General features: G+C 43.1%; 1 protein-coding gene across 4 annotated transcripts; it reads right to left on the reverse strand.

Annotated features, from left to right (window-relative positions):
- Nucleotides 1–936: 936 nt before the first annotated feature.
- On the reverse strand, nucleotides 937–27,693 carry LOC139543638 (probable RNA-binding protein 18). 4 transcript variants are annotated; one of them, XM_071349925.1, is made up of 6 exons: nucleotides 27,624–27,693; nucleotides 25,573–25,995; nucleotides 12,917–13,043; nucleotides 12,085–12,171; nucleotides 7,167–7,255; nucleotides 937–2,363 (listed from the first exon to the last, which is right to left on the reverse strand). In XM_071349925.1, exons 2-6 carry the CDS (start codon nucleotides 25,986–25,988, stop codon nucleotides 2,204–2,206), a joined length of 879 nt encoding a protein of 292 aa, XP_071206026.1. In that variant the 5' UTR covers nucleotides 25,989–25,995; nucleotides 27,624–27,693; the 3' UTR covers nucleotides 937–2,203. The 4 variants fall into 4 exon arrangements, with proteins under 4 accessions (XP_071206026.1, XP_071206025.1, XP_071206024.1 ...); XM_071349924.1 differs by lacking the exon at nucleotides 27,624–27,693 and adding an exon at nucleotides 26,972–27,218; XM_071349923.1 differs by lacking the exon at nucleotides 27,624–27,693 and adding an exon at nucleotides 26,872–27,216.

Below are 27,693 nucleotides of genomic sequence, written 5' to 3' on the forward strand. Positions count from 1 at the left end.
TAATAGATATTAATATTAGGGATTGTTTCTTATATCCGATTACTGAAGGATTAAAATCTCAACGGAAAAGTTTGATTCTACAAGAGGATCTATTGAAAATTTGACATAAAATAAACATGACATCTCATTCTCACCCCAAATATGGGCTTTCTAGGACCTTGAAGACAATATGCTTGTCTCATTGACTCATGATAATCCTAAAAAACGCATAGGCCTATCTATCACAGCATCAAAAATACCAACTAGCAGTAATTTATTTAATAATGATTGAAACGATGGATAATCAGGTCATCCTATGATTTCCAATATACAGACTACTATCTTGAGACCCGCGCGAGTAACTGGAACTTTGGCAGTAAATATGTCACGCGCGGATCTCCCCTTCAAAATGAGAACCATGTTGAATACTACCAAGAGTTTGTGATTTCCCGGAAGCTGTTTCAATCATATCAGTTTTTAGCTATGTCACTGTAAAAACATGTTCAATTCACAGGAAGATTGCTAAATAAATCATATTGAAAAATGTTGCAAAAGGTCAAATATTCTGAGGTAGGCCTACTCTTTTTCTTACCATTCTGGTTGCAGGCAGAGTAACCATGCACAACTCACGTGGGCATCGATCAGACGCCCACATTTCAGGTGCTTGCAACACATTTAATGGGAGCGGGGTGAAGAAGCTCAATGTGATATCAAGCTAATTTCTTGATTGAAGAACATTCTATTAGCGTATTTTTATTAGTCAGACTATGAGGACTGTTATTTTATAATCCTCATTGAAGATAGAGATATACCGTGCACAACATCGCTGAGGAGTGGTAAATAGATATAGAAATCTCCTGCTCTACTTGAACCAGATTCTTCTAAACATTTGGCAGATCTACAAATTATGGGATACATAAAATAGCCATGTAAAAACTTCAAAAACAACACGTGGACAACAATATAGGGCGGTATATTTACATTGAAATAAAAAAATACAAATATTATTTGTTTTCAAAGACAATTTTATGATTGAACAATGTCATCTACGAGTTGAGTTGCAATGTCGTTTACTGGGTGTCATAGCATAAATAAAAATAGTTATAATTGTCCAAAGTTGCTCAACATTCTCCACTTTTGATGGCCCTCAAATCACTCAAACATAGCCAAATATGTGTTATGAATAAAATACATTTAGCGTAACCTTCTTTGATCACAAGAAACACAGAATGGTGACAACCACTCAGTTTTAAAATACATGATTTTATGCCTTGCCTTCTTTTTTGTTACAGACCAACATGATAATGTTGGTCTGTAGCTAATGATAACAAGTGACTCAGAGCATGTGGGGAACATATTATACTGTATTAGTCCACTACATCAGGTCAAATTGGAATTATGAAGGGTAATAATGTCAAACTCCCAACACTGAACGGCAAAGACAGAAATGAAACATTACAATAACAATGTATTTGAAAAAAATCCAAACAGAAAAACAATAGTAAGATAAATGGAAGGTGTGATATTCTACACATCATACAATACATATAGCCATTGAAAATAGTTTTGGCTGAAGTTGTAGAAAAGTAGATTACAAAAAAAAAGAAAACCTTCCTTGAAAAAAAATTATAATTCCTCTTCCATGTAAGAATACACACAATAGGAAAAAATTTAAATGGCTTGTTGCACCATCTGTCCAAACCTGAAGTCATACAGTTTGGTGGCCTGACTCCCACTATAGCCTGGTCCCAGATCTTTTTGTGCTCTTGCCAACTCCATTGCAGTCATTGTCAATGAGTGACAAGGAGTTGGGATAATAGCACAAACAGATTGGCATCAGGCAACTCCCACAACACTACAGTGTAACAATAATTTAACAATCTGAGCATATTCCATATATACGTTTGCATCATGGTAATGTTAATTAGCACTTCAATTGTCTTGGAATCTGTTAACGTATTACAGGAGACCGCTGTAGAGGAAGTCACTGAGCCAGTCAGGTATTGGTAAGGTTGCAAAATTCCAGTAACTTTGTCAAAATTCCCAACTTTTCCAGAAATCCTGGTTGGACGATTCCAGATGTCCTGCTTATTCCCTTCTGATATTGGGAATCTCCGAACACTGGGAATCTTCAAACAAGGAATTCTGGAAAGCCTGGGAGTTCGGGGAAAGTTAACGGGGAAATTTTGCAAGCCTAGGTGTTGGATGTTCTGTCCCCTGTGTGTCATCTCCTGAACTTGCGGAAGGGTCTGCTGTAAGGCTGTTGGCGTTTCTTCTCCGGAGGCTTGTTGTACATGTAGGCTGAGGGGCCCTGGTACTCCTCGTCTGGGTTCTCCTCCATCATCTGAAGCTTGGCCTCGATCGCACGAATCTTCGCACTCGTACTTTGTATGGGAGGGAGAAGAAGAGAGAGTGAGTGGGTAGGAGAGAGCAAGAGAGGGAGAGAGTGCGACTGCGAGAGAGCTATAGAGTGAGTGACTGAGTGAGTGGGGAAGTAAACAAGGGAGAGCGAGAGGGGGGGGTGTGCAGCAGGAATAAAGAAAGAAAAAAAAGGAAACTCTTCCTTCTCTTCCTCCACACTGACTGGTCTATGGTTGGTGAGTTTGTGTTATTGAAGTTTATGGTAAATGAAATGAAATGCACTTTCCTGAGGACTCTCCCTTCAAGGACAATTTAGCTTTTTTACAAACAAATCTACATTTTTGATGAAAATGGCATGTTATAGAAGGTTCCAGACACTTTGGTTGTGCAATTTTCACTTGTTTTTGAGAAACTTACCCGCACCAAATATGTCCTTTTGAAATGCTCTCAGCAAGGTTCGTACAGACAGTGACAAGTCAAATTCAAGGACTTTTAAGTACTTTTTCAAGCACTAATATTTATTTTCAAGGACCATCAATTTGTAATAGTTCCTATTATGCAATTGTTTCTAGTCACCACCAGATGGCAGTATATTGCCACAACCAGATGAAAAAAAACAACTTACTATTCATCACTACCTCCCTTACAAGTTTTACTCAATATTACATTTCACTACTTATTTATTACATACATACATGAGTGGTAAGTCAGTACTGATGACGTTGACTGATTTCCTTATATGAACTGTAACTCAATATTTTAGTTCAATGTACATGATAACAATATTAAATTGTCTTTATATTTAAATGGTCTTTATATTTCACAAAATCTTAGGTCCCACAGGCTGTCCCAACACAATGACATGAAAGTGAATTCTAACAGTGTAAAAGGCCCCTAGTTGACTCTAAAATGTTGTATTCTAGACCCATTTGAAGAGAAACAAGTGATTCATGTGTTTGATAAGATTAAAGATTCTCTCAGGGGATCCTATTTACATTTTAAAGAACCCCACATGGGTCCGCGACCCCAAGTTTGGGAACCACTGTAATACTAACCTCTCTCCTTACTTGCTTCAATGCTTCCTCTCTCTGTGTATCTCCTTTGCGTCCTTCATTGCAGCCTCCATTCAACGTTAGCTTCTAACTTCATCCTTCTAGCCATAGCTCGCTACCAGATTATCAACAAGAGCACTTGAGCTACATAGCTAGCAAGACATCTGACTGAAATATCAGCGACTATTTACCAGATGTACACTCGTTCTCCGAGTCAGGGAGTTTTTGTTTAGGGGATGTCTGTTGACACAGCCGAGTTTCCCGTAGGACAGAGAGGTGAATGAATATGCTGCTAACAAGGCAAATCCGGGGGAGCAGGCGAACATAACGAGCATACATTAATAATTTGCAATTAGAACGCAGATCAAGAAGGCTTCTGAGCGTTGATCAACGCTGGGAATGCAATTATAAGTGCGTAAACTATAATTAACAAAATAAAAACGTGAGTAAATGCTATTTCACAAATAAAAAGGTGCGTAAATGGCGTTTACGTGCGTTTAGCCTCTACTACATCCCTGGTTGGGTCTGGCAAAACCCCTTCATAAACGTTAATATCCTGCCAGGCAGGATTTAATCTACATTTTAGCTATCGATGTGACGTTTGGTGGTGCCTAATCAGTCAGTTCTGTACCTGCCTGGCTGAGTGGCAGTGTGGGTGGAATATCTGAGTTTGCCTGGCAACCAGAGCGCGAAACACATGAGGAAATAGAACTCTGTAGTCTGCCTGGAAATTTATTTGTAAGACCAATGCATTTTTCATATTAACATATTTGAAGTACTAACTTGAGAAAATTCTTATTTTCAAGGTGTACTTGAATTTCAGAGTGCCAAAATAAGCACCTTGTGTGAACCCTGTCTCAGTACAGTGGTGGTCTTTAGATGTAGACCACATGAAATTGTGTCATTCCGAACTTTGTCCTCAATGTTATATTCCATTTATTTGCGACTCGAGCGATACCTCGCCGTCCATTCGAGCAGAAGGCTACACAGACAATTGAACAGGAGTAACAGCTCGAGTCGCAGAAAATGGAATTCAATGTTGCGGATAAAGTTTGGAATGACAATTTCATGTGTACAACATCTAAAAGACCTGCATGACTATAATGACAGCATTTCTAAAAGTATTTGGGTGTTTTGGAGTATTTGTTCATGTTTTTCAAAACCCACGTACTAGACAACAAGGATGACGAAGTGAATCGCTGGTTGGGGTAAGTTTCTAAAAAATAAGTGAAATCGCAAAAAGAAAGTGTCTGGAACCTTCTATAACATGGCATTTACATCAACAATTGAGATTTTGTTGTAAAATAGCAAAGTTCTCTTTTAAAGTCCATCTTAGACATGGTTGTTTCATCAATAAAATAAAAAGTGTTGCATTTGAGCTCACGAGGGCATTTGTTTTTATAAATGCTACTTTCCACTTTAAAAAAAATGTATAAACCCACCTCAACCACACTCCAGTACTCCTGCACACTGACTACGGTACTGACACTGACCTGTATATACTGGCATTCTCGTGTTTCTTTAACTCGCATCGTAGTTCTTGTGGGGTTTTATTCGTACTTAAATGTTTTATTCTATTTTTCTATTATTATCTACACTATATACACACACACAAAAGTATGTGGACACCCCTCAAATTAGTGAATTCGGCTTTTTCATATATATATATATATTTTTTTTTTAACCTTTATTTAACTAGGCAAGTCAGTTAAGAAGAAATTCTTATTTACAATGACGGCATACCCCGGCCAAACCCTAACGACGCTGGGCCAATTGTGCGTCGCCCTATGGGACTCCCAATCATGACCGGTTGTGATCCAGCCTAGAATCGAACCAGGGTCTGTAGTGACGCCTCTAGCACTGAGATGCAGTGCCGTAGACTGCTGCGCCCGTATTTCAGCCACACCCGTTGAAAACAAAACTAAAATGACAACAGTGGAGAGGCAAACTTGGCTGAGAGGACTGGCAGATGAGTTATAGGGTAATTAGGCTCCCTCAGCAAAGTATCTGACTAAAATAATATATTAGAGAATCTGAGTAATCCACCATTATAGCACTTTAAACATTTTTAGTACAACATGTTTACCAGGTGGCCAGAGCTTACTCATGGGCTAATATTTGCACTGAACATTATGATAGAGACATACATTTTATATTGAAAGCCCCAACAATTAGATACGGTACATTTGGAAAGTATTCAGACCCCTTGACTTTTCCCACATTTTGTTACGTTACAGCCTTATTCTAAAATGGATTAAATAAAAAATGTCCCTCATCAATCTACACACAATACCCCATAATGATAAAGTGAAAACAGTTTATTTTTGCAAATGTATAAAACATTTTATTTTAAAGTGGCCTCCATCATTCTTAAATGGAAGAAGTTTGGAACCACCAAGACACTCACTAGCCGCCTGGCCAAAGTGAGCAATTGGGTGGCCTTGGTCAGGGAGCTGACCAACAACCCGATGGTCACACTGACAGTTTCTGTCAGTGTGGCCAGACGGAAGCCACTCAGTAAAAGGCACATGACAGCCCAGTGTTTGCTAAATGACTCTCAGACCATGAGAAACAAGATTCTTTGGTCTGATGAAACCAAGATTGAACTCTTTGGCCTGAATGCCAAGCGTCATGTCTGGAAGAAACCTGGCATTGCTACGATGAAGCATGGTGGTGGCAGCATCATGCTGTGGGGATGTTTTTTAGCAACAGAGACTGGGAGACTAGTCAGGATTGAGGGAAAGATGAACGGAGCAAAGTACAGAGAGATCCTTGATGAAAACCTGCTCCAGAGTGCTCAGGACCAAGACAACACAGGAGTGGCTTCGGGACAAGTCTCAATGTCCTTGAGTGGCCCAGCCAGAACCCGATCGAACATCTCTGGAGAGACCTGAAAATAGCTTTGCAGCGACGCTCCCCATCCAACCTGACAGAGCTTGAGAGGATCTGCAGAGAAGAATGGGAGACACTCCCCAAATACAGGTGTGCCAAGCTTGTAGCGTCATACACAAGAAGACTCGAGGCTGTAATCGCTGCCAAAGGTGCTTCAACAAAGTACTGAGTAAAGGGTCAGGATACTTATATAAATGTGATATCAAATGTATTAAAAATAAAAAAATAAAAATGTCGAAACCTGTTTTTGCTTTGTCAATATGGGGTATTGTGTGTAGATTGATGAGGGAATATCACCGTATTGTTGGGAAAGAGCTCTCGGTAAGAAATTCACCTTGTGCACGTGGTGATTCAACTTTGAAACTTTCTCTATAAATATTTTCTTAACTCCATTTCTTGAACTGCATTGTTGGTTAAGGGCTTGTAAGTAAGCAGTTCACGGTAAGGTCTACACCGGATGCATTCGGCGCATATGACAAATGAAATTTGATTTGATTTGATCATCACTATCTTGTTTTGATGACGAAGGTGAGGAGCGTCGTGTAAAATACATTGCAGTACATATTTTGCTGGTCTATCGCACGTGCAATTATGGCCGATGGGAAAAACAGTGTCCGTAGTCGGTAGTAACTTCTTTGTTGTTATAATATCGCAAATGGACGTGGCAGTGTCACCATTAAGGATTCCAGCTTTTAAATACATTTAAGTTAGACTTTTAGGTGTTGATCATGAGTTCATGAGTCTAATATACACCCTAATCTGGTATATCATACTGTAATTCATAGGCTTCTAAAATAGTGTAGGGAGGGAGGGGGGAGGGTGAGTGAACTATGAAGGGAGAGTCAGAGAGGGAGGAGGGGCAGAGAGACAGATTGGACCAACCTGAGATTGGTTGGTAAGTCTAGTTCTGCACTGCAGGACGGCTCCAGGCTGGCAGGACCATTCTTATCCCCTCTGAAACCCTCAAACCTCTGAAAGAGAGAGACAAAGAGAGAGAGAGAGACAAAGAGAGAGACAGAGAGAGAGAGAGACAGAGAGAGAGACAGAGAGAGAGAGAGAGACAGAGAGAGAGAGAGAGACAGAGAGAGAGCGACAGAGAGAGAGAGAGAGAGACAGAGAGAGAGAGAGAGACAGAGAGAGAGCGACAGAGAGAGAGAGAGAGCGACAGAGAGAGAGAGAGAGCGACAGAGAGAGAGAGAGAGAGCGACAGAGAGAGAGAGAGCGACAGAGAGAGAGAGAGCGACAGAGAGAGAGAGAGCGACAGAGAGAGAGAGAGCGACAGAGAGAGAGAGCGACAGAGAGAGAGAGCGACAGAGAGAGAGCGACAGAGAGAGACAGAGAGATAGAGACAGAGAGAAACAGATAGAGAGAAAGAGAGAGAGAGAGAAAGAGACAGAGAGAAAGAGAGACAGAGAGAGGGAGAAAGAGAGACAGAGAGAGACACAGAGAGACACAGAGAGAGAGACAGAGAGACAAACAAACAGAGATACAAAAACAAAAGCAAGGAAAAGAACATCTGTGAGACATGTAAGTAAAGTAACATAGGACATGATGAGGTATAAGGAGAGTTTCTAGAGAATGAACTGCAACTTCCTCCCACATGGCTGGCTGCTGAGCAGAACATGAGCTGGTAACCACAGATGGAGCAGAGCTTTGGGGCCAGCTAGCTTACGGTAGGTTGCCTACAGTCGCACCATGGTTGGACCAGGTAACCAGAGCGGAGCCCGTTTAGATTACGGTTGCACCATGGAGGGACCAGGTCACTCCGTTTGTCTGCTGCTGCTTTTGGTCAAATCCCCTCACTGGCATTGTGATGCCCTTTTCTGAGGCATTGTGGGGAAGGTGAACGGCACAGCAATATAACTGTGCATTCATTCCTCTCAAAAACCGCCCCTCAGAACTTCCCCAACGTGAGTGATGCAATGTGAACCTGTAGAGAGAAGAACGAAAAAAACACATCAACATACAAGAAAAAAAGACTCATATTAGACTTACCAGGTCTAGTAATCAGTTAGGATCAATAGGATGCATTTTTAATAAGCGGGTTCAAAAAGCATCGTGTTGCTTTCTGAACCAATATGAATGGATGAATGACATTTTTTGGACATTCGTCAATTAGCCGACGCTCTTATCCTGAGAGACTTACAGTTGGTGCATCCATCTCAAAGGGATGCCTCAGGAGGTCGGCAATGAAGCACTTTATCTACCTCCCCAGAGTCAAGAGTAACTCGTGGCATTTCTATGTCTCCGTGTGCAGTTTGAAGGAAGTTGCTAACTAGCGTTTAGCGCAATTGCTAACTAGCGTCGAGACTGGAAGTCCATGGTAACTGCCAGCGTGCTAGCAGATACCATAGACTTCCAGTCATTGCGCTAACGCTAGTTAGCATTGGCTCGCTGACCTACCTCCAAACTTCCTTTAGACTGGACGCAGAGATAGAAAATGGGTATCCATGAGTTCATCGGACTCTGGGGAAGTAGAGAAAGGGCCTCACTGCCCGAATCCCAAAGCGTCCCTTTAAGATAGCTCGGTGAGACAACCACATATCAGTCATGAAAATGACTATTCCTCAACGCAACATGGAAATAAGTATTACAATGAAAGCAAACAAACGGGCCCCTTGCTTTCTCATGCCAGAGTACTTAACAACCCACTTGTCATAATAGATGCTGAGGTCATACATTTAGGACCATGATTAGGCGTCAAACAATGACCCTCAAATACTCCCTTCCCTCCATTTGACAAGGCGTTCTATAAGAATGTATCCTATACGTTCCGGATAGGCAAGCACCAAGGGTCTATTTACTGCACGCGTGACCCGTATCACATTTCCCTCCTTAGATCAGTGCCTCTTCCCTCCATTATCTCTAAGTTCACAGGTTCAAAAGGTCAGGCTCAGAGGCGAACGACTCTCAACGTTTCGGGGGGGGGGGGGGGAACATCTGTCCAGTGGTTGACGCATGTCTGATGACAAAGCTGGAGATCTCCAGACAGTCGGCCTGTCCATCCCCTCGGTTAAGCCATGGTGAATTTATATTACACAGAACATGGCAAAATCAAACCGCGTGCAAATCAACAGCACGAATCCTTGAATGACGTGACCGTTACTTAAAAATGATATAAAAAATTAAAAAAATGTCATCAAAATGATTGAATCCTATTGGCGTTAATGTCACTCGATACAGAACGGCTCAGTGAGTCAGACACGGGATGTGGAAATGGACTAGACGCACACGCGTGCGGACGGCCCAGTACGTCACTGGGGCCGAGCTCCCAGCCATCCAGGACCTCTAAACCAGTCGGCAGAAGGTCCTAGAAATCATCAAAGACTCCGGCCGCCCAAGTCATAGACTGTTCTCGCCGCTTCCGCACGGCAAGCGGTACCAATGCACCAAGTCTGGAACAAACAGGACCCTAAACAGCTTCTACCCCCAAGTCATAAGACTGCTAAATAGTTAGTTAAATAGTTAACCAATAGCCCGGACTATCTGTGTATTGACCCTTTATCCACTACCTCGTTTGATTCGTCACATGCGCTGCTGTTACTGTTGGTCTAGTCACTTTATCCCTTTCTTAGTGTCCAACAAACTTTCTCTACCCATAACCTTGTTCTGAACACCTCCAAAACAAACGTCATGTGGTTTGGTAAGAAGAATGCCCCTCTTCCCTGGGGTGTTATTACTACCTTTGAGGGTTTAGCGCTTGAGCTAGTCACCTCATCACCTCAGCTTGAGGTAGTCACCTTGAGGTAGTCACCTCATCACCTCAGCTTGAGGTAGTCACCTCATCACCTCAGCTTGAGGTAGTCACCTCATCACCTCAGCTTGAGGTAGTCACCTCATCACCTCAGCTTGAGGTAGTCACCTCATCACCTCAGCTTGAGGTAGTCAACTTGAGGTAGTCACCACATCACCTCAGCTTGAGGTAGTCAACTTGAGGTAGTCACCTCATCACCTCAGCTTGAGGTAGTCAACTTGAGGTAGTCACCTCATCACCTCAGCTTGAGGTAGTCAACTTGAGGTAGTCACCTCATCACCTCAGCTTGAGGTAGTCAACTTGAGGTAGTCACCTCATACAAGTACTTGGGAGTATGGCTAGACGGTACACTGTCCTTCTCTCAGCACATATCCAAGCTGCAGGCTAAAGTTAAATCTAGACTTGGTTTCCTCTATCGTAATCGCTCCTCTTTCACCCCATCTGCCAAACTAACCCTGATTCAGATGACCATCCTACCCATGCTAGATTACGGAGACATCATTTATAGATCAGCAAGTAAGGGTGCTCTCGAGTGGCTAGATGTTCTTTACCATTCGGCCATCAGATTTGCCACCAATGCTCCTTATAGGACATATCACTGCACTCTATACTCCTCTGTAAACTGGTCATCTCTGTATACCCGTCGCAAGACCCACTGGTTGATGCTTATTTATAAAACCCTCTTAGGCCTCATTCCCCCTATCTGAGATATCTACTGCAGCCCTCATCCTCCACATACAACACCCGTTCTGTCAGTCACATTCTGTTCAAGGTCTCCAAAGCACACACGTCCCTGGGTCGCTCGTCTTTTCAGTTCGCTGCAGCTAGCGACTGGAACGAGCTGCAACAAACAGTCAAACTGGACAGTTTTATCTCAATCTCTTCATTCAAAGACTCAATCATGGACACTCTTACTGACAGTTGTGGCTGCTTTGCGTGATGTATTGATGTCTCTACCTTCTTGCCCTTTGTGCTGTTGTCTGTGCCCAATAATGTTTATACCATGTTTTGTGCTGCTACCATGTTGTGTTGTCATGTGTTGTTGCCTTGCTATGCTGTCGTCTTTAGGTCTCTCTTTATGTAATCTCATCGTGATGTGTGTTTTGTCCTATATTTATATGTTATTTATCTTATTTTTTAATCCCAGCCCCCGTCCCCGCAGGAGGTCTTTTGCCTTTTGGTAGGTCGTCATTGTAAATAAGAATTTGTTCTTAACTGACTTGCCTAGTTAAATAAAGGTAAAAATCCCTATATGTATATATCTAGCTCAATTACCTCGTACCCCTGCACATCAACTCTGTACTGGTATCCCATGTATATAGGCAAGTTATCGTCACTCGTTGTGTATTTATCTATTTCTGTCTTTCTGCATTGTTGGGGAGTAAGCATTTCACGGTTATCCTACACCTATGGGTTTACGAAGCATGTGCCAAATAAAATGTGATTTGTTATTCTTGATCTGTCTTATGTGTGGGGAGCATGTCATGAACCTTGAGAGGGGTGGGGGGGGTGGGGGGGGTCTGGAACCAGTTGTCCGCTGCTTGTTATTGTCAAAGGAGGGCTGCACTGTTAACCTTGACCTGAACCTGGTGTCTCATTCCCCTCAGGGGAGAGTGGGGGGACAGGGGGTGTACAGGAGGGGCGGGATTCGGCCCCATACAGGATTTCCTTAGTCCATACGGCAGCTGCCTATTGTTAGGGACAGACCAGGGTTGCTGGAGTCCAAGAGATCTCCCCACTGCCTAGAGGGACTGACTGGAGCACTGTCCTCTCCAGTCCCACACTCCTGCCTTTCTGCTACTGTTCTACACTAGTACCATGTCCATTTGTGGCCTGTACACCATGCTGCCATTTTGTTGTACCCAACAACACTCACACACACACCACTGAGCAGACCACAGGCAAACACACTGCTGCATGCAGGACGCTTAGGTTAAGGCTGGCCTTTTTGCCCTAAGAGAGGGACACACAAGAATCACAGGCCATGCCGTCCGTCTGTGTGTGTGTGTGTGTAAAAGGCGAGAGGTTTAACCGGGTGACATTTACCTTTACCTGTGCGTGTGCCCAGCGCACCACCAGCTTCTTGGACAGGGCCAGCTTCCCATTCAGACAATGGATCGCCCTCTCAGCCTCCTGGAGACGGGAAAAAGGGGTTTGATCCTCATGAAAAAAAACAATTTCACCATGAAAAACGAGGCCAGTATCACTACATTGTAGTCATTTAGCAAACACTTATCAAAGAGCTCTTACACAAATCAATATTATTTATGATAAAGTGATAACTGTATCTGTTATCACTTTATCATGAAGTGATAACAGAGACAGTAACGACTGATGGATGGATCACCCAGTCCGTGGGGCTCTAGTGGCGTGTGTGTTTGCGTGTGTATGAGGCTAATAAATACACACTTCCTCTGAATAACACCCCAGGGACAGCCTCCCATCACACTTGAGACACTCACAGTGAATAAGAGATCTTTATCTCAGCTTTGGTGGAGCCCTGAAGAGCCCTATGAAGTTTGAGACAATATCTTCACGGGGAGAGATGGGAAACGGTTGGCTATACTGTATCTTTTGTCTATGCTGTGTATAGCTTTTGACTTGCCCTAGCTTTTGACTTTTGTGAGTTAATTGCCAATGCACATTTATACAATGCACTTATCTTTACCAATAAGCTGATAACTACTTCATTTGGGAAACATTTACTTACAACGACTGTGAAATGTGGTCGTCTCAACTAGCCGTCTTCAGATGAACGCACTATTAAGTCGCTCTGGATAAGAGCGTCTGCTAAATGACTCAAATGTAAATTCATATGAAGCAGAGACTATCTTTTCTTGGAATTGAAAGATGTGAAATGGCTAGTGGGGTGTCGTACCTCTTTGGTGTGGAAGTTAACAAAGCAGTATCCTCGGGGCTGGCCCTCCAACGGTCCGGACTTGTGGAACAAGAAGTCAAATTGTTTCACCTTCCCAAACTTCTCCAGAAGCTTCACCAGGTGATACCTGTAGAGGAAACACACACACTTATACTGAGACTCACTCCAGCGCGTTTGATCTGCTGTGACAACGTAAAATCAATGTATTTTGTCGTTTATGTATTTGATTTGCTTGGATAAACTCAGTCACGTATTACTTTGAAATAACATTTAGTGGACATGTGTAATCTCCAAACACATTTGATTAATATAAAGACTAAATTGAATTCCAGTAGAATAGGTTGAAACAAATCATTACGAAAATGTCTCTTTCAATACAGGCCGGGTCTTTCAACGCCAGACTTCCACCATCAACTAAGACGACTCATAACATAAATTAGCTAACATTCCTTTGTCACGGACAGTCCAACCTATTCATAAAACATCATATAGCATGACTATATTTGCCTTCCCTGTCACCTGCTCCTGATTAGAATGACCGGTCTCTTACACCTTTTTAGCCGCAGTAAATCTTTCATCCACACAATACAGAGGATACAGCGGCAGGACAATGAGAGAAAAAAAAGAAAAGAGGAAGCCTGAATTCAAGAAAAACATTCGCTACTGTACAGTGCATGGCTGCGTGCGGCTAGCTGCCGTAACTGCCTTGGCCTGTTAGCCTACAATAGTCGTGGGAAATTGAACACGTCCACCTTCCACTCAGAAGGTTATTAGCAGTCGGATTCATTGTCACTAACATCCAGGATCCATTAAAAAATATCTATTAATTGCTTGACCGTCTGACTCTTGAGGTGGTCTCGACTATAGCCTCATTGCCCTGTTAACAAGTGTTAAACTATGAAGAGTCCCTTACAGTAGTACACACTGTACTGGCCCGGCCTTGTACCAATCAATAGATTAATTTGTCATGACCATGGCTAACAGCTGTACCAGTGAATCAGAGGGAACTTGAGGTTATACCTCCCGACACAAGACTCAACATTTTGGCATAAGATTCAAGCCTACACTCATTCCACACACTGTGAAGTTCAAGTAGAAGTGATTACGAGAGATCTCTCACACGTCATCTACCGTATAACCGAGAGAGAAGTTGGGACAACAGTAAAGGAGATATATTTAGTCCACGCTGTAATGGGGGGGGGGCAGTCTGAACAAGAAGCAGCCAATTTCATATTTCCATGTCGACGGTCTGTATTGTTGGGCAGCCTAGCATGCAGTCTGTGCGTAGGAGAGTGCATTCTCTCTGTTGTCCGAGCCAACTATCACTGTCCGTGAACGCCAAAAGCCTATGCTGCATGCTACCATTTCAGGGCGTTATCAGAAAAACATCAACAGTGTAGACTGGGCATGACCAGATGAATAGAAATGCTACCTAGTCATAGAGTCACAATATACAGTACCAGTCAAAAGTTTGGACACACCTACTCATTTAAGGGTTTTTCATTTTTTAATAGGGAAGACATTAAAACTATGAAATAACACATATGGAATCATGTAGTAACCAAAAAAGTGTTAACATCAAAAATATATTTGAGATTCTTCAAGGTAGCCACCCTTGGCCTTGATGACAACTTTGCACCCTCTTGGCATTCTCTCAACCAGCTTCATGAGGTAGTCACCTGGAATGCATTTCAATTAACAGGTGGGCCTTGTTCAAAGTTAATTTGGGGAATTTCTTTCCTTCTTAATGCGCTTGAGCCAATCAGTTGTGTTGTGACAACGTAGGGGAGGTATACAGAAGATAGCCCTATTTGGTAAAAGACCAAGTCCATATTATGGCAAGAACAGCACAAATAAGCAAAGAGAAATGACAGTCAATCATTAAGACATGAAGGTCACAGACAATGCGGAACATTTCAAAAACTTTTAAAAGTTTCTTCACGTGCGGTCGCAAAAACCATCAAGCGCTATGATGAAACTGGCTCTCATGAGGACCGCCACAGGAAAGGAAGACCCGGAGTTACCTCTGCTGCAGAGGACAAGTTCATTGGAGTTACCAGCCTCAGAAATGCAGCCCAAATAAATGCTTCACAGAGTTCAAGTAACAGACACATCTCAACATCAACTGTTCAGAGGAGACTGCGTGAATTAGGCCTTCATGGTCGAATTGCTGCAAAGAAACCACTACTAAAGGACACCAATAATAAGAAGAGACTTGCTTGGGCCAAGAAACATGAGCAATGGACATTAGATTGGTGGAAATCTGTCCTTTGTTTCACAAAGACACAACCGCTGTGTCTTTGTGAGATCCAGAGTAGGTGAACAGATGATCTCCGCATGTGTGGTTCCCACCGTGAAGCATGGAGGAGGTGGTGTGATGGTGTGGGGGTGCTTTGCTGGTGACACTGTCTGATTTATTTAGAATTCAGAGCACACTTAACCAGCATGGCTCCCACAGCATTCTGCAGCGATATGCCATCCCATCTGGTTTGCGCTTAGTGAGACTATCATTTGTTTTTCAACAGAACAATGACCAACACACCTCCAAGCTGTGTAAGGGCTATTTGACCAAGAAGGAGTGTGATGGAGTGCTGCATCAGATGACCTGGCCTCCACAATCACCCGACCTCAACCCAATTGAGATGGTTTGGGATGAGTTGGATCGCAAAGTGAATGGAAAAGCAGCCAACAAGTGCCCAGCATGTGGGAACTCCTTCAAGACTGCTGGAAAAGCATTCCAGGTGAAGCTGGTTGAGAAAATGCCAAGAGTGTGCAAAGCGGTCATCAGGGCAAAGGGTGGCTACTTTGAAGAATCTCTTATATATTTTGATTGGTTTAACACTTTTTTGGTTACTACATGATTCCATATGTGTTTTGCTGTCTTCGCTATTATTCTACAATGAGGAACATATTAAAAAATTAAGAAAAACCCTTGAATGAGTGGGTGTGTCCAAACTTTTGACTGGTACTGTAACTTTTGGCTACATTCATTATCTCTTATGGAATTATAAAACGGGTAGTGGTTGTGTCATAGTCATCACAGGTATGTTGGAAGCATGACATGCAGCTACATTGGCTGACGTTGAATTCCACATAATGCAATAGAGCATCAGGTCAGGCAATAGTCTAGGTCTAACCGGTATTTAGCCACCGTGCTTCTACACCTGCAATGCTTGCTGTTTGGGGTTTTAGGCTGGGTTTCTGTACAGCACTTTGAGATATCAGCTGATGTAAGAAGGGCTATATAAATACATTTGATTTGATATTTATTGATCTCAAGCTTAGGTCAGATACAACACAAAATGTTTCCTATGGAAGACTAATCACTTAGTTTAAAGAAATATCTACATTATTTCACAATGTAAAACAATTAGAATGTGAATGTCCCTTGGTAGCCCATGTTACGTAAATAAATGTAAAAAACATGGGTGAGCCTTTATTTTTTTTCTCCCCGGAGTGACTGCCTGGGAATTGTGTTGTGTACAAGTAGCCTAACAGAGATGCTTGTTGCTTTCATACATTTGTCCAGCAGTTATTTTTAAATCGTGGAAAGGTATGTAGCCCAGGAGCAGGAGTTGTGGGAGTACTAGGGATCCCAGGTTACGTCCCAAATGGCACCCTATTCCCTATATAGTGCACTATTTTGACCAAAGCCCTATGGGGTCTGGTCAAAATTAGTGGACTACATAGGGTATAGGATGTTATTGTGGATACAGCCATGGACTGGATGTATTAATGTCTTTCCTTGGCCTCCCAGGAGCTTTCTCTACAAGCAGAATTTCTCACTTTCCCAGACTCCACCCTCTGCAGGCTGGAATGGAGTGTCTTCCTGCGACCTGCTGCTGGCACAGATTGAGGAATTGATAGTGGGCTGATACACCGGGAAGGACCACGGGAGTGGACGGGACCACGTCTGGCCTGTAACAGACCACAATGCACTTCTCCTGGGGGTTGTAAAACGTGCCGGCCGGCAGGAGGTTGAGGAGGGGAGCTAAGGGTTGGTGAGGGGAGGAGTGATCTCCTTGCTCGAGGGGGTTCTTCTGTGAAAGAATGAACCCGAGCCAAGCTGGACATCTGTTAAATAACCAGGCAGTGAAGCGAACCAGCACCTACAGTTCCTCCATCTATCTGAGGACTGAGTCAGGGAGGAACTGAATGCTCTCTGAATATGGCGACCACTCTCAAATTGGGCACCAGAGAGAGACAGAGAGAAAGTAAGAGACCAAGAGAAAGAGACCGTTTGCCTGGTCCGTTTGCCTGGTCCAACGTCTGACATGACCCAGAGGCCATGTTTTATGGTCTATGATCTCACATGAACATGAGGTAAAGGAGGCAGTCTTCCAAAGCAGGTCTTTCCTGGGAAAGGATAAGTTAAAGAGGGCAGTGAATTCTCCCAGCCAGGTCTTTCCTCCCATCCTTTTCTACCTTTCCTCTTCTACCTCCATGCGTTGGGTGGAGCCGTGTTATAGGGCTGTGATGGTCATGGAATTTTGGATGACGTTTATTGGTCAGACAAAAAACCGCGGTCACCGTAACAACCATTAGAATAGCAACAAAAACAATAATACACAGCCGAGAGCTGCTAAGTGACACGAGCCTACCAGACAAGCTAAACTACTTCTATGCTCGCTTCGAGGCAAATAACACTGAAACATGCACGAGAGCACCAGCTGTTTCGAAAGACTGTGATCACCCTCTCCGCAGCCGATGTGAGTAAGACCTTTAAACAGGTCAACATTCACAAGGCCGCGGGGCCAGACTGTTTTACCAGGACGTGTACGGCGAGCATGCGCTGACCAACTAGCAAGTGTCTTCACTGAAATGTTCAACCTCTCCCTGTCCGAGTCTGTAACACCAACATGTTTTAAGCAGACCACCATAGTGCCTGTGCCCATGAACACTAAGGTAACCTGCCTAAACAACTACTGACCCATAGCACTCACAACTGTAGCCATGAAGTGCTTCGAAAGGCTGGTCATGGCTCACATCAACACCATTATCCCAGAAACCCTAGACCCACTCCAATTTGCATACCACCCAAACAGATCCACAGATGATGCAATCCCTCTTGCACTTCACACTGCCCTTTCCCACTTGAACAAAAGCAACACCTATGTGAGAATGCTGTTCATTGACTACAGCGTTCAACACCATAGTGCCCTCAAAGCTCATCAATAAGCTAAGGACCCTGGGACTAAACACCTCCCTCTGCAACTGGATCCTGGACTTCCTGATGTGATCAAGACAAAGGACATGATTGCGAACTACAGGAAAGAGAGGACCGAGCACTCCCCCATTCTCATCGACGGGGCTGCAGTGGAGCAGGTTGAGAGCTTCAAGTTCCTTGGTGTCCACATCACCAACAAACTAACATGGTCCAAGCTAGAGGTTGACCGATTATGATTTTTCAACGCCGATACCAATTATTGGAGGACCCAAAAAAGCCGGTACCGATTAATCGGCCGATATTTATATATAAAAAAATATATATATATATTTATTTGTATAATGACAATTACAACAATACTGAATGAACAATGAACACTTTTATTTTAACTTAATATAATACATCAATAAAATCAATTTAGTCTCAAATAAATAATGAAACATGTTCAATTTGGTTTAAAAAATGCAAAAACAAAGTGTTGGAGAAGAAAGTAAAAGTGCAATATATGCCATGTAAAAAAGCTTACGTTTAAGTTCCTTGCTAAGAACATGAGAACATATGAAAGCTGGTGGTGCCTTTTAACATGAGTCTTCAAAATTCCCAGGTAAGAAGTTTTAGGTTGTAGTTATTATAGGACTATTTCTCTCTATACCATTTCTATTTCATATACCTTTGACTATTGGATGTTCTAATAGGTACTTTAGTATTGCCAGCTTGAAGCATTGCAAAGAGCTGCTGGCAAAACGCACGAAAGTGCTGTTTGAATGAATGCTTACGAGCCTGCTGGTGCCTACCATCGCTCAGTCAGACTGCTCTATCAAATCATAGACTTAATTATAACATAATAACACACAGAAATACGAGCCTTAGGTCATTAATATGGTCGAATCCGAAAACTATCATCTCGAAAACAAAACATTTATTCTTTCAGTGAAATACGGAACCGTTCCGTATTTTATCCAACGGGTGGCATCCATAAGTCTAAATATTGCTGTTACATTGCACAACCTGCAATCTTATGTCATAATTACGTAAAATTCTGGCAAATTAGTTCGCAACGAGCCAGGCAGCCCAAACTGTTGCATATACCCTGACTCTGCGTGCAATGAACGCAAGAGAAGTGACACTATTTCCCTAGTTTAATATTGCCTGCTAACATGAATTTCTTTTAACTAAATATGCAGGTTTAAAAATATATACTTCTGTGTATTGATTTTAAGAAAGGCATTGATGTTTATGGTTAGGTACATTCGTGCAACGATTGTGCTTTTTTCCGCAAATGCGCGTTGTTAAATCATCCCCCGTTTGGCGAAGTTGGCTGTCTCTGTTAGGAAGAAATAGTCTTCACACAGTTCGCAACGAGCCAGGCGGCCCAAACTGCTGCATATACCCTGACTCTGTTGCACAGAATGCAAGAGAAGTGACACAATTTCCCTAGTTAAAATAAATTCATGTTAGCAGGCAATATTAACTAAATATGCAGGTTTAAAAATATATACTTGTGTATTGATTTTAAGAAAGGCGTTGATGTTTATGGTTAGGTACACATTGGTGCATTTTTTTCGCGAATGCGCTTGTTAAATCACCCGTTTGGCGAAGTAGGCTGTGATTCACTGATAAATTAACAGGCACCACATCGATTATATGCAACGCAGGACAAGCTAGATAAACTAGTAATATTATCAACCATGTGTAGTTAACTAGTGATTATGTTAAGATTGATTGTTTTTTTATAACATACGTTTAATGCTAGCTAGCACCTTACCTTGGCTCCTTGCTGCACTCGCATAACAGGTAGTCAGCCTGCCATGCAGTCTCCTCGTGGAGTGCAATGTAATCGGCCATGATCGGTGTCCAAAAATGCCGATTACCGATTGTTATTGAAACCGGCCATTCTGATTAATCGGTTGACCTCTAGTCCAAGCACACCAAGACAGTCGTGAAGAGGGCACGACGAAACCTATTCCCTCTCAGGAGACTGAAAAGATGTGGCATGGGTCCTCAGATCCTCAAAAGGTTAGCATCACTGCCTGGTATGGCAACTGCTCAGCCTCCGACCGCAAGGCACTACAGAGGGTAGTGTGTACGGCCCAGTACATCACTGGGGCCAAGCTTCCTGCCATCCAGGACCTCTCTACCAGGCGGTGTCAGAAGATTGTTATTTTACTGCTGCTCTTTGATTACTTGTTACTTTTATTTCTTATCCGTATTTCTTTTTAAACTGCATTGTTGGTTAGGGGATCGTAAGTAAGCATTTCACTGTAAGGTCTACACCTGTTGTATTCAGCACATGCGACTAATAAAATGTGATTTTTAAGATGCACATTTTCTCCTCTCCTGACTGCATGTGCTGCTGCAGAGAGGGGACATTGCCTAGGCAGATATTCCCAAACTGGGGTACGCATACCCACGTCGGGGGTACAGCCCAAAAAATGTTCCTTCACATTTTCAAACAGTCCATTTATATTTTCCAATGGGGCTATACATTTGGGTAAGGTTTTTTTCTTGCCTGAGTAGCCTCGTTTCACTGACAATTTTTTTTTTTAACCATCTAGTGTTCAGCGAAATAACAACACAATGTCAAATACAGGTAGCCTAGTGAAATAATTAACATCCAATCACATTAACCGTTACTCTCTCGCGGGAATTCCACTAACGGTCCGTATGTAGCCAAACGTAGCTGCTGCTCATGTTGGTGTCGGTACTGATGGCGCAAAAGTCATGACAGGGAGGCATAGTGGAGTGGTAACGCGTGTGCAAGCAGCTGCTCCCGACGCCACTTGGGTACACTGCAGCATCCACCGAGAGGCTCTTGCTGCCAAGGGAACGCCTGACAGCTTGAAAGACGTTTTGGACACTACAGTGAAATTGGTTAACTTTGTTAAAGCAAGGCCCCTGAACTCTCGTGTATTTTCTGCACTATGCAATGATATGGGCAGCGACCATGTAACGCTTTTACAACATACAGAGGTGCGCTGGTTATCAAGGGGCAAAGTATTGACACGTTCTTTTTTTAAATTGAGAGACGAGCTTAAAGTTCTCTTTACTGACTATAATTTTCACTTGTCTGACCACATGCATGATGACCAGTTTCTCACACGACTGGCCTATCTGGGTGATGTTTTTTCCTCGCTTGAATGATCTGAATCTAGGATTACAGTGACTCTCTGCAACTATATTCAATGTGCGGGACAAAATTGAGGCTATGATTAAGAAGTTGGAGCTCTTCTCTGTCTGCATTAACAAGGACAACCCACAGGTCTTTCCATCATTGTATGATTTTTTTGTGTGCAAATTAACAATGTCAAATGTGATATATAGCGAAGCACCTGAGTGAGTTGGGTACGCAATTACAAACAACGGATTCGTTATCCCTTTCTTGCCCTAACCTCCAGTCCACTTATCGATATCTGAACAAGAGAGCCTCATCGAAATTGCAACAAGCGGTTCTGTGAAAGTTGAATTTAAAATCAGAAGCCACTGCCAGATTTCTGGAATGGGCTGCGCTCAGAGTATCCTGCCTTGGCAAATCGTGCTGTTAAGACACTGATGCCCTTTGCAACCACGTACCTATGTGAGAGTGGATTTTCAGCCCTCACTAGCAAGAAATTAAATACAGGCACAGACTGTGTGTGTAAAATGATTTAAGACTGAGGCTCTCTCCAATACAACCCAACATTGCAGAGTTATGTGCATCCTTTCAAGCACACCCTTCTCATTAACCTGTGGTGCGTTACTCACAATTTGATGAACAAATAAGGTTTTATATGTAAGATGGTTAAATAAAGAGCAAAATTATTGATTATTATTATTAGATTATTATTTGTGCCCTGGTCCTATAAGAGCTCTTTGTCACCTCCCACGAGCCGGGTTGTGACAAAAACTCACACTCATTATGTTTAATAAATATGTTGTATAGTGTGTGTATGGCAGGCTTACAATGATGGCAAAAAACAACATTTGAGAGTGCGCTGACCCTGGTGCTAGAGAGGGTACGCAGCTGGAGGTTGAATGTTTGAAGGGGTACGGGACTATAAAAAGTTTGGGAACCACTGAAACAGAACATTTGTTTGCTACAACACCTTGCTTGTCTCAGCAAGGAGCAACAAAGTCTCATCATGTTGTTAAGTCCATGTTACTGTAGAGTCTGTTACAGCAGAAACGGACTCAACCGCACAAATGCCCAGCCAATTCCTTCTTCGGTCAGCTGTTTTATCCACATTTGTTATTTTAACGGTTATTTTATTTTCATGACGGTCTTCATCCATAATTGTCAGTTACACAGTTATACGGTAACATCTACAAAATAGCTTCCAACACTCTACTCAGCAAACTGGATGCAGTTTATCACAGTGCCATTCGTTTTGTTACTAAAGCACCTTATACGACCCACCACTGCGACCTGTATGCCCTAGTCGGCTGGCCCTCGCTACATGTTCGTCGTCAGACCCACTGGCTCCAGGTCATCTACAAGGCTATGCTAGGTAAAGTGCCGCCTTATCTCAGTTCACTGGTCACGATGGCTACACCCACCCGCAGCACACGCTCCAGCAGGTGTATCTCACTGATCATCCCTAAAGCTAAAACCTCATTTGGACGCCTTTCCTTCCAGTTCTCTGCTGCCTGCGACTGGAACGAATTGCAAAAATCTCTGAAGTTGGAGACTTTTATCTCCCTCAACAACTTTAAAAATCTGCTATCCGAGCAGCTAACCGATCGCTGCAGCTGTACATAGTCCATCTGTAAACTACCCACCCAATTTACCTACCTCACCCCCCATACTGCTTTTATTTATTTACTTTTCTGCTCTTTTGCACACCAGTATCTCTTCTTGCACATGATCATCTGATGATTTATCACTCCAGTGTTAATCTGCTAAATTGTAATTATTCGATTTATTGCCTACCTCATGCCTTTTGCACACATTGTATATAGATTCTCTTTTTTTTCTACCATGTTATTGACTTGTTTATTGTTTACTCCATGTGTAACTCTGTGTTGTCTGTTCACACTGCTATGCTTTATCTTGGCCAGGTCGCAGTTGCAAATGAGAACTTGTTCTCAACTAGCCTACCTGGTTAAATAAAGGTGAAATAAAATTTTTAAAAAAATAAAAAAAATTGTGCCAACTCTAGCCACGTGTGTGTGGTGTGTGTGTGTGTGTGTGTGTGTGTGTGTGTGTGTGTGTGTGTGTGTGTGTGTGTGTGTGTGTGTGTGTGTGTGTGTGTGTGTGTGTGTGTGTGTGTGTGTGGGAGATGTGCCTGGGCAGGCGGGTCGAGCAGGCGGGTTGGGGTGTTGCCTCCTTCGCTAAAGACACACTCTTGAAACACAGTCAGGCTGGTGTTTGTCTAACGACAGCCTGTGCCTGAGACTGGTGCACAACATGTTTCGTAAGGTATCACATCTGCTGCTATAAGAGCTCAGCTGCCTCTTCAAAAACAAATGTGCCAAAGTGTTGATTCTGCTCCCTGAGATATGGGGAAGGTAGCAAAAGCATTCCCAGATGAAATGCAGCCTATATCATTCAAAGAATCATTCACAGAATCCAGACGGTGACCTCGGAATTATGCATTTTTCAACAAGCTAAACTCCGATGATCTCCCAACTTCAGTTGAGCTTTTCTACCACTCTTAGTTTCTCCAAGAGAAGGAAAAAAACGGGGAATTTAGCAATCGCTCAGCATTGTCCCGAGACTGAATTCTTCCAGAGATCTGGAGGGCATGAGATCATGACTGATGATGGTGCTGAGGATCTGACATCATTAAGACCTGTGGATTAATTAGCATGGAAAATAACGAGACAATAAAGGATTCTTGGCTGAGAGAGACAGAAAGAAAACACAGAGAGAGCGTTAGAGGGACGAGAGAAAGAGAGCGCGAGAGGGACGAGAGAAAGAGAGCGCTAGAGGGACGAGAGAAAGAGAGCGCTAGAGGGACGAGAGAAAGAGAGCGCGAGAGGGACGAGAGAAAGAGAGCGCGAGAGGGACGAGAGAAAGAGAGCGCGAGAGGGACGAGAGAAAGAGAGCGCTAGAGGGACGAGAGAAAGAGAGCGCTAGAGGGACGAGAGAAAGAGAGCGCGAGAGGGACGAGAGAAAGAGAGCGCGAGAGGGACGAGAGAAAGAGAGCGCGAGAGGGACGAGAGAAAGAGAGCGCGAGAGGGACGAGAGAAAGAGAGCGCGAGAGGGACGAGAGACAGGGAGAAAGTAGCCTAGTAGCAGTTGTAGAAACCGTGTGGTCGTGTTAAAAGAGTGTACAACGTTTCCCGCCAGGTTTCAGAGTGCAACTGTAGTGCCAGATGCCCTGGGGGAATCTTCCAGTTTGGACTTCTCCTTAGAGAAATGTGTAATCAATGGCTCCTGATGGTGCAGCAAGCAGTGAGTCTAAGACTTTGTCCCAAATGGCCCCCTAGTCCCTATATAATGCAATACTTTTTTACCAGGACCCATCTCCTCTTCAACACCACAATCAATCTCTCTGACAGAGACTACACATTAGCGGAAAAACTAAGAAATTACAGCAGAGATTTTTACCTCACATCTCCATTACTCACTTATTTGATCTCCTGGCTCGCTGTAAAAAGAAAAAGAACAAAGTGACTATAGCTGAATACTGACCCTCACTCAGAAAACAAGAACAGAACTCTCTACAGTGCTGCCTGCCTGCATGTCACTTTACAGAGAGGAGGGCCCTGAAGTAGGTCGTGCTACAACAAACACTTGGAGCACGTGAACTAATTCATCTTACCAATCACCAGCCTGTGGGCATATTTTGTTGTTTTCCTTATACCCTATGTAGTGCACTACTTTTGACCAGAGCCCTATGGGAATAGGGTGCCATTTGGGATGCACTCCAGGTTATTTAAAGGAAAACAGAGGGTAGAGGGGAAGGAAATGCCTGTCTAGACACCAGCCCCAGCAAGCTGTACATTTTCCAGGAGCCCACCAGCCAATCCCAACCTGTGCTGCCCTCCACCCCACTCCTTCTTCTGAAGCAAAAAGAGCAGCCAGCAAGCTACAGGTTGACAGAGTAAACACGCCAGGTGAGTGAGAAATGATGGCAGCCCTTCAGCAGAACAGGTCGCCATGCCCGAGTGCCTCTCTTTCACACGCCCAACGCTGTCTGCTCATTCTCCTGCCCTCACAGACACACGGCTAATCAATCATACGGGCCAGTCACGGCGGTTGCTCCGCTGGGCTGCTGCTGCATTGCCTCCCAGTCAGGGGCGGAGAGAGTAAAAGTTGCCCATAACAATTAGCCTCGTACAACCGGCCTGATCTCGCAAGCTCACATAAATGATTTGTATCTGTGTAGCAGGCTGGTGAGATTAGGCTGGTTGTACGAGGCTACCTTACCACTGGTTCAGGGTTAAATACATGTTTAATCTACCTGATGGTTAAGGCAAGGATTTGAGAGTAAGGTGATCTGATCCTAGAGCTGTGGTTAGGGGCAAATTCTACCTCGAGGTTCATGGACCAAGAGGATTCACTCACTCTGTGATTTTAGGATCGATGTTCCCGATCCACAGGCGATGGCCTTCGTGTGACGAGCTTTCTGAAATGATAGAGGCATTCTCCACGGTCTCCACGGCCAGCTGTGCTGTCGTGGGTTTCTTGCTTTCTGAAATGATAGTGACATCATCGTCTGCCGTCTCCACTGCAGAAGGTGTAGGTTTCTTGCTTTCGGAAACGATAGTGACATCATTGTCTGCCGTCTCCACTGCAGAAGGTGTAGGTTTCTTGCTTTCTGAAACTACGGTGACATCCTGGTCCTCCACGGCTGATGGTGTGGGTTCCTTCCCTTCTGAAATGGTAGGAGGACTCTCCGCTGTCTCTACTGCAGACCGAATAGGTTTCTCGCGTTCTGTAACAATGGGGGAACTCTCCGCCGTCTCCACTGCAGACTCCATGGGTCTCCTGAGAGAGAAAGAGAGAGATAGGCTTTGGGAGTGTGCCCGTCTGCAAAATAATGTGGCCCACAACTTGATTAAATACTGCTAAACCCTTATGAAAATGAAAACATCAAGTAGCCTAGCTAGCTAATCACAGGTCCTATTTTTGTGATCATACATTTCACTGCGTTCACTGTTCAGACAGAAACATTAACTAGCCATCAGACTGTTAAATAGTCACCACTAGCCAGCCTCAGCCCAGTACCCTTCCCTGAACTTTAGTCACTGTTACTAGCCTGCTACCACCTGGTACTCAACCCTGCTGCCCTATGTACATAGTCATTGAACACTGGTCACTTTAATAATGTTTACATACTGAATGCTAGTAACAGCTCATGTTATATAACTGTTGTTGTACACCTTTTCAATTCATATACGTTACTGTCCATAATGTCTATACACACCATGATATGCATCTATATTTATATCCCAGACTATGACATGCATTGCTCGTTCTAATATTTCTGGACTTCTTCTTTTGGGGAATTTGCGTGTATTGTATTGTAGGTATTACTGCACTGTTGGAGCTAGGAACATAAGCATTTCGCTACACCCGCAAAATATGTGTACGCGACCAATACAATTTGATTTAGCTAGCTAGTTTACGTTAACAGCAATCCAGTTAACTATCATTGGCAATGGATCTAGTTAGATGACTAAAGATAAACCACGAGGAAATAAATATATATATATGAATTGTTTGTTTTATGTTTCTGTTCACTTTGCAACATGGATTTGTCAATGCCAAGAGCCCTCGACACGGACGGGTGTCAAGCTTTGCTAACGAAGTAAGCTAGCTATTATGCTAAAACTAAGTGTCTGTATCAAACGTTTAATTTACCTTGTTCGGTAGAAACTTTGTCTGACGGTGAACGGCTCAACGTTAAGGGATTACTATATCAACAAAACGTCAATAGAATTCTATAATTTAGTTAAAATACCTTAGTACACAAAGCTCCGGTGAGCTAGCTACTAGCCGCAAGATAGCAAAAACAAAGGCGCCTTTGAATGACGTCTTACACAATCTCGCCCAAAAAGAGCACACACATTGATGACACCCAAAACATATTATTTGAATTAATATGAGGAATAACGCAAGCGTCGGCTCCAGGTATTGCTGCTTTCAAGACAACTGAGTATTCGTGAAAAGAAAGAGGTCAAATCATGACGTCAGTTTTCTTTTAGTCGGAACTAAGAAACTCTGAAATGTCCGACTTGCTAACTGGTTGTAGTCATACACGTGCCGCGTTCAACGAATCAGCAAGTCGGATATTTCCGAGTTTCCTATGTCCGACTAGCATCAGATGGCCGTTCAAAACGATTTTCCTCAGTCGGAGTTTGTTTTTTTCCCGAGTTCCCAGCTGTCACCCACTAAAGTCGGAAGTCAGGGATTTCTGATTTCCCAGTTATTTTGAACGCCGCATTTTTTCCAACGCTCTTCACAGCCTTGCGCAACAAAAAAAACATTTTACAAGATATAGCTAAGTAGTAACATTAAAATACAACGAAGTTGTGCATGAATACAGTAGTTACAGTGTAAAGATCAAATCCCAAATATACTCTCGTATCGATCCAATATGTCTTTAAGCTTACTCGAATGCATGTCCAACGACCTTCCTTCCATATATGACAGATACATTCCACAAACTTTTTTAACGTTAGC

Source organism: Salvelinus alpinus, chromosome 18 (genome assembly GCF_045679555.1).
Source record: "Salvelinus alpinus chromosome 18, SLU_Salpinus.1, whole genome shotgun sequence".
In the NCBI taxonomy this organism is placed as follows: Eukaryota; Metazoa; Chordata; class Actinopteri; order Salmoniformes; family Salmonidae; genus Salvelinus; species Salvelinus alpinus.

Coding starts and splice junctions, on each gene's coding strand:
- LOC139543638 (XM_071349925.1), bottom strand. CDS start 25,988: ATGGAGTCTGCAGTGGAGACGGCGGAGAGTTCCCCCATTGTTACAGAA. Junction 13,044..25,572: donor ATCGATCCTAAAATCACAGA/GTGAGTGAATCC, acceptor TTTCCTCTACAG/GTATCACCTGGTGAAGCTTC. Junction 2,364..7,166: donor GACTTACCAACCAATCTCAG/GTTGGTCCAATC, acceptor TCCCATACAAAG/TACGAGTGCGAAGATTCGTG.